Below are 7,297 nucleotides of genomic sequence, written 5' to 3' on the forward strand. Positions count from 1 at the left end.
AAGCAGATCTTCATTGTTCAGCCGGAGCCACTCGGCTGTGTCCCTTCGAACAATCTCCTTTTTTCCTTTTTTTTTTTTTTTTAAATCCCTTGGGCGTTTTCATTTCAGACCTTCACGTCTCCAGAGAGCTGTTCTTTCTCCTCTCCGGTTCCCAGATCTATTTTCCTTTCTCCCTGGCAAACTGCAGCCGGCTCCCCCGTCCCCTCTCGAGGCCCCCGCCTTCGCCTGCCCCTCCCCCCTCTTCCCTTCTCCTCGCCAAGGGCAAGCTCGGCGGCACACCCCCAGGTCCTTCCCGGGCTGGGCGCCGGGGGGGGGGGGGGGGGGCCGCGGGCCTTCCTTTCTCCTGCCCTCCGAGGCCCCCGAGAACGAAATCTGGATGTTGTGGCGTCTCGGGGCAGACCTCTCCAGCCGGAGAGGCCGCTTTCCATGCACGATGCACAGAGGGGAAGGGGGAGTGTCTGCCGGATGAGGCCCGCACCGGTCACCTTTCCCGCACGACCTTCTGCACGCGCGGGCGGGCGGAGCGCCGGGGCCGGGCGGCCTGGGCGCCGGGCGGCCGCGCGGGGGCGCTGTGCTCACGCGCTCGCACCCAGACGCGCGGAGGGCGGCGCGCGGTCACCGGCGTCCGGAAAGGTCCCTCCAGGCCAGGCCAGGGGCAGGCAGGGGAGAGTCCAGGCCTGTGGGCCGCGTCCCCGCGCGCCTCAGGGCTGTGAGTATCAGAGCCAACAGCCAGGAGCCCCATCCGAGCGCACCCCTCTCCTAAACCCGCGATCCTCTTCACTTACCGCAGATCTTGAGCCCCAGTTTTTTGGTGCATCCATGGGCCACGCCACACCAGGTGTCATACGCTGGAAAGCAAGAGAGGGGCGGTCAGTGAGGCCTGGACCGCGGGAGGCCGGGTCGAGAGCAAAGGCTTTTCTGGGGAAGGTGGGGCAGGGCTCTGCAATGGCAGATGCTCCTCAGTCAAAGGCGGTCCCGAAAGGACGGAGGAGCGGCTGTGTGGGCAGCCGGGAACACTGGTGTCCTGCTCCTACTTTCGGGTGCAGAGCTGTGGCCTCGGAGCGACCCTCGCGGGGAGGGGCCGAGGCGGGTGCGAGCCGGGTAGGCTGATCCCGAGAGCAAAGGGCCAGCCCCGCAGCTCCAATTGCTCGGTGCCCACCCACCTGGCCTCGCAGCTCCAATTGCCCCGTGCCCACCACCTGCCCGGCCCGGCTCTTGGTCTCCGCCCCAAAGGCGACCACTGCGGGCCCGGAAAGGGAACACAGAGCATCTGGGACCAACACATCTCATCATTTCTTGGCGGGTCTCCAGCCGAGTGGCAGCTTAAAATAAACTGGCATGAAATGGGGTCGCGAACGAGTTCAGGAATTAATTGGGTGAAAAATAGTATTCGAGTAGATGATCGGACTCGCTCGACTGCTCTTCTGTCTGACGGGGGAGTGGGGAAGACAATAGCGCGCATCCGGTCCTCATCCCCAGACCCCTCTCCCCAACCTGCCCCTCATTAACCCTTCCCTCCACATCTGGGGTCTGGAGATAGTGACAGGAATCCGGCCCTGTCCTCCGGGTCACACTTGCCCCGGACCCACGAGGCTCGGTTTTATCAGACTCCTCAAGGCCTACCCTGCTCTGGGGTTTCAACTTCCAGCCAGCAGCACCAGCGCCTATGAAACCCCCATGAATTCCTTTCTGATCCTTCAGAGCCAGACTCCTCCATCCACTCCCACCCCGCCCGCCCTGGCCAGTGCCTGCAGCCCTGCACGGGTGTAGACCATGACCAGGCAGGGACATCCACCAAACCGAGGCACAGCGGAGCCCCAGCGAGGGGAAGAAACAGCCCCCCGTCCGTGAGACAGCCCGTCACAGACGGGACTCCTGCAACAGACATGGACTCGGGGCCAAAGTCAAACCCTAATAATACCTGGCAGGTAACAGGCTGATCAAGCGCTCTCCCTTTAAACGCCGCAGCTAATTTTCATAGGAGGAGTTCATCTAAGCCCCATTTTACACGTAAAAGCACCGACGCTCCGAGATGCCGAGCGAGCGTTTGCCAAGGTCAGGCAGCTGGGGCATTGGAGTTCAGACCTAGGACTCTGTCTTTCAGAATTGGGAATAGCAGTAAGAGAAAGGGGAAAGGGAGATAGGGGACATGAGAGAGCCTCTTCGATGCAGCAAGTGGTGGAAAGCAAGGAGGAGGGGTGGCTGGGGCGAGGAGGTGAATATTGGGGTGCAGATCCAGCAAGCTCCTCTCAGGAGCTCCTGCAGGGGCTGAGCGTGAGCCAGCGGGGGCGGGCGAGGACGTGTCTGCTAGGAGGTGGAGAGTGGAGAGAGCCCAGCGTGCAGTCTGGGATGCCCACGCCACAGCTGGGTTGCTGGGGGCCCTCGACTGACAGGTGCATGCACTTCCCTGGTGGAATCTTCTATTTTCCCTCTACCTCCGCAGATTACAGTCCCGCCAGAGCTTCTCCTGGGGTTCGGACCCAGGCTGGGCACATGCAACTCAACCAACTGCTGGCTGCAGCCGGGAAGGGAAGTAGGAGCTCATCATTAAAGGTGGGGGTGCAGGTCTCAAGGGTGGAAGAACACAAGTGCCCCCCAGCAGAAGCGGGGTGGGAGCAGGAAGGGTGGAGAGGACTGGAAAAGGAATCCATGAAGGCCAGAGCAGCAGACAAAGGCCCGTGGCCTCTCTTTCCTCCAGGGCTGCTCCGGCCAGCTCCTCCGCCAGTGCCAGACTCACGTGCCACCAGGGCTGGCGGTCCTCCGGAGCCCTCTTTGTTTTGTGGGTAATTGAAGCTCGCCTGGGGGAGCGGGGTGGGGGGTGGGGGGTGGGGAGAGGGAGCTGCAAAGGGAGCTAGAACGCAGCCTAACAGACAAGGCCGCCAGCCCTAGGAGCCAATGGCAACACTAAGGGGATGGAGAGGGGGCTTTACCCCATAACATCCCCCATGTTCATTGGTGGAAACCACCAACGTTTCCTTGAGCTTATAGAAAGTGTAATAAAAGCGCAGCAATAAGCCCTCTTAAGGACCCCGCCATCCCTAAGGCTCTCTGTTTATAGAAAATTTGGGTCTGTTACTATCTGGAGCTGATGGATTTGGGGATGACACATTTCAGTCCCAATTGGAAAAAGAAAAACAATTCTCTCATTCCTGTGCCTCTACAGAAAACTGGGATACCATCCTGAATGAAAGGCGTTCAGGAATGGATTGATGAACTGAACTGGGAGTGGAGGAGCATAAATTACCACCACCATCACCCCATCACCACCCCCACCATCACCCGCCCGCGCCTCTGCCCTTGAACTGGTTCCCCTTTCTTCCTCTCTCTTCAGGACAGCCAATTGCAGACAGGTCTCCCTCCCGGAGGAAAAGAGAGCGGTGCTCCCCCCTCCCGCCCTGGCAAACCTTCTGGCCTTCTGGTTCGACAGCTCTCAGGACGCTGCCCAATCCTTTTATTTATTTTTTCCGTCTCTGAGATGTAATTAATTGTCTAAAATGTTCACGCTCAACCTCAAACCATTTTATGCACCTTTCTTGCCTTTGACTTCTCCCTCACTCGTCAATAGCTAGAGGCAAATTTGGAGCAATTAGGGATCCCGAGTTTTTAAAAGCTGCAATTAACGTCGACGTTTCAGCTGATTGTAGACTTTGAGCACAGCGCGCGGAGAAGGGAGGAGGGGTCAGATCTCGGCTTAACGAAAACCGGGGACAGAAAAGCTCTATTCCAGCTGAGACTCCCGCCTGCTCACACCGCCCCCTGCACTGACCCCCGACGTCCCACCAAGCAAAGAAACCACAAACCACAACACAACACAGCACAGCACAACACAACACAACACAACAAAACCAACAGTCTCAAGGCCCACCCCTCTCTCGCAGCGAAGTCCTCAACAATCACTGCCACTCGGACACTGCGTGGTCGCCCTTGTCCAGCGCCTCCCAATCGCCTAGCAGCCCAGTCAGCTGGTGACCTCTGGCCAGGACCGGATCAGGGCCCCATTTCTCTCCAGCCTCCTTCATGGCGCTCCCCCTCCCTTTCCTCCTCACCTCCCTGCACCTCATCTTCCCTGCACTGGTTTGGTAGGAACCTGGGGGGGCAGGACCTACTTGTGGGACGCAGGTTGGCAGTATTGGGGTCCGCTCCCGCGGTGGAGGAGGCAGCCGATGAAGAAGGGGTCGAAGACGCCATCGCCTCGGTCGTCCCGGGGCCTCTGCTGCCCGGGTCCTCGGCCCGCCAGGCGCAGGAACAGGCTGTAAAGAGAAGCGATAGCGGTGCGGGGAGGGCTTGGGGGTTCGGGCGCGCAGGAGGCGGCTGAGCGCCCGGGGGCGCGGACTTCAGACCCCGCCGAGGGGAGAGAAGCGGGGTACGGGGGTGTAGGGGGTGAGGGGGAACAGGCGCGGGAACTCCGACTCCCGGCCGGGCCGCGTAGCTCCGGGCAGCTCTCCGGTCTGGAGGAGCAGCGGGGCGCCCTGGAGCGCAGTGCTGAGACCAAGGCCAGGGCAGGACGCAGGGTGCGGGCCTGGGCTAGAGGGCACGGCAGGCTCGGGGTGCGATTTCCCAGCCTAGCCGCGACAAGCCCCATTGGGTTTTCATCTGCCGGAGGGCGGGAGTGGGGGGGGGGGGGAGCGGCGCGCGGGGCGGGCACGTCTGGTTCGATGTCTGATTCCCATTGTTGTGTCTGGCTAATTCCCTGGAAAGAAAGAGGCGAACTGCTCTGGAAACCGATGACTTTGTTGAGACGAGGTGAGGAAAACAGGGTCCGGCCCTTTAGGTCCTTCCTCGGACCTGGCCAGGGAAGCCCTACAGTCGCCCTGTTCTCCAAACAGCCAGAAAGCGGCGGGTCGCAACCCCGCTGCTCTCCCTCTGGCCCCAACCCGCCTTGAGCCATCTCGAAGCCTAGGATGAGGCTTGGCCCAGGATTTTACGTGTCCTCTCTACCTAATCCTCGGAGGCCCCCGGATTCCTTGCCGCCGCACAGAAAGAGCGAGGGAGACGAGCAAGGGGAACGTCAATCGGGAAACGAATTTGCGCCCGGCGCGCGGGAGGCGGCGGCCGGGGATGGAGACGCGGCACCCGTGCCCCGCGCCCCGCGCCCCGCGCTGGCGCGATGGCGCCCGGAGACTCGGGGACAGAGGGAGTGGATCCGGGTAGGTCTCAGAGCCCGCAGAGGAAAGCCCACCGGCCGCTGCCTCCTCACCCTTCCCAGGACCTCCTACCTAACCCCGCTGGCGCGCTCGCAGGAAAACGCAGGCACCCGGGCAGCCCGCGGCTCCGGGAGAAGTAACAGGTTATCGCTCCGAGCCGCGCCTTCGGCTGCAGCCGCCCCGGAGCCCTCCGGTGAGACGGGCACTCGCAGCCGGGACGCGCGGGGGGAGATCACTCGCCATCCCCTTCTGCGCGAGCCTCAGCTTCTGTGCAATCTCGGGGCGTGGACCGCGCCGGTGGGGACAGGCGGAGGGCGCGGGCGGGGGTCCTGCGACGCACGGGGGGAGAGCCAGGGCTGGGCGGGAGGGGGTGGGAGTGGCAGGCACTCGGCAGCGGAGGGTAGATGGCGGGCGCCCGCTATGGACCGGGAAACCGCGGGGGAACGCCGCTGAAGTCGGGCGGCCGCGCGCTGACCCACCTTGGCTCGGCGACAGCAAGCCGAGCGCTTCCGCCGCTGCTCCTCCGCGCGGCGCCCGGCGATCCGCTCGGCTCGGCTCCGCCGGCTCTGCCACGGGCTTCACCGGCCCGGCGTCCCCTCCAGCTGCCGCCTCGCTCGCACCAGCACCGTCCCGCACGCCGGCGCCCAGAGGAGAAGAGAGCGGCGGGGGGAGCGGCGGCGGCGAAGCTCGGGGGAGGCGGGGGCGGAGGGGGGAGGCGGGACCCGCGAGGCGGGGGAATCACGCGGCCGCTGCTCGCGGGGGCAGCTCGTCGGCAGAGCGGCGGGGCTCCTCTGCAGGTGCGTGACCGCCTCCGGAGCCTTACCCGGCGATTATAAACCCAGGTCACGGCTTTGCGCCCAGAAAAAAAAAAAAAAAAAAAAAAAAAAAGACCCTATGAGTAATCCAGTATGCACTCAACACGCTATTTGTTAAAATAGTGTCGGGTGAGACGAGGGGAAAGATAATTCCCCTTGAAGAATTCTGCTTGGCTGGGCACGTCTTCCTCCCCCACCCCCATATGTTTGAGGAGATAAGAGCAGCGGCTTTGTCTCAGTTTCTTTTCCAGCAGTTCCCCAGACCTACTAGTGTCCTCGCTGGCCCTCCACTCAGCCAGCATCGTTGTAAAAAGCAAAGGAGACGGAGATGGAGGAAACGCTCAGACCCTTGAAGGAATCTCCATCTCCCTTTCGTTTGTTTTCTTATCCAGCTCAAGGTCTCCCCAAAGTATCTCACTCGAGCACAGCTACCCAGTGCCACGGCAGAGAAAGGGTCCCGTTTCCCACCCACTTGGGGCTCCCACCTAATGTAACGGAATCAGGGGCTTTGGCTAGAAATAAGTGATAAAGATGGGTTCCAGGGTCTTAGTGTGTGCAAACCAGAAACGCAAGTAGGCAATGCCTAGAGTGTTCCCAAGAAGAAAGGTAGGCTGAAGGCTCATATCCCTACATTCTTACCATTTGGATTGGTCTGAGATGGTAATCCTCTTGATGACAGGGTGACTAAAAAGTTGAAACCCCCATGTTAGTTGAAATAAGAATAGGATTGTTTCCTCGTGCCTCAACCTACTTGATTTTAGTAATTCAGAAGCTTGACTATAGCGACTTCATTTCTTTATTCTGTTCCTCTCTAGCTTTGATCCTCTTGGTGATGGGGAAAGAAGTGATTTTGATTGATTATATCTGAAGGTTAATAATATGTAGAAGCGCCACTCTGTTCACGCGGTGATCCAAGCACAGAGTGGTTATGGGGTGTGTGTGTGTGTGTGTGTGTGTGTGTGTGTGTGTGTGTGTGTAAGAAAAAGCCCTTGCTTTTTAGGTCCTCCTTTTGCAATATTTAAGCATATTTAACGAATTGCCCCATTCAGCAAGCCCCTTACCACAAAAAGGCGTTCACGGAAAAACTCCCACCAGAGGGCGCCAGGCGCCCAGAAACCGAAAGGCTCTGTGTTAGCTGGGTCTTTCCCGATGCGCCACACCTGGAGGGGCTGGCTCGCTCTCCTGTGCCTTTGAGCCATCCCTCAGCTACCCTCGTCACTAAGTAAATGTTCTCCTCCTTCCTCTACTTCAGCTTCTTTTCATTTAGGGCAAAACAGAGTTATCTTTGCTTGTGTCCAGATGACACCGGGTAACCTTTACTCGTTTTCACAGTAATTC

General features: G+C 60.2%; 1 protein-coding gene across 2 annotated transcripts in view; it reads right to left on the reverse strand.

The window, feature by feature from the left end:
- Positions 1 to 5,808, reverse strand: part of GAD1 (glutamate decarboxylase 1) — a 43,077-nt gene extending 37,269 nt beyond the window's left edge. The window contains exons 1-4 of one of the 2 annotated variants that reach the window (XM_045575467.1): positions 5,727 to 5,795; positions 5,624 to 5,676; positions 4,107 to 4,250; positions 786 to 848 (exon numbers count right to left, since the gene is read on the reverse strand). In XM_045575467.1, coding sequence (XP_045431423.1) covers positions 786 to 848; positions 4,107 to 4,188 — 145 coding nt within the window. In that variant the 5' untranslated portion in view covers positions 4,189 to 4,250; positions 5,624 to 5,676; positions 5,727 to 5,795. Of the gene's footprint in view, positions 1 to 785; positions 849 to 4,106; positions 4,251 to 5,623 lie in introns of both variants that reach the window. The other variant, XM_036421886.2, reaches the window with a different exon arrangement.
- Positions 5,809 to 7,297: the final 1,489 nt, after the last annotated feature.

Source organism: Pipistrellus kuhlii, unplaced genomic scaffold (assembly GCF_014108245.1).
Source record: "Pipistrellus kuhlii isolate mPipKuh1 unplaced genomic scaffold, mPipKuh1.p scaffold_m20_p_7, whole genome shotgun sequence".
NCBI classification, from domain to species: Eukaryota; Metazoa; Chordata; class Mammalia; order Chiroptera; family Vespertilionidae; genus Pipistrellus; species Pipistrellus kuhlii.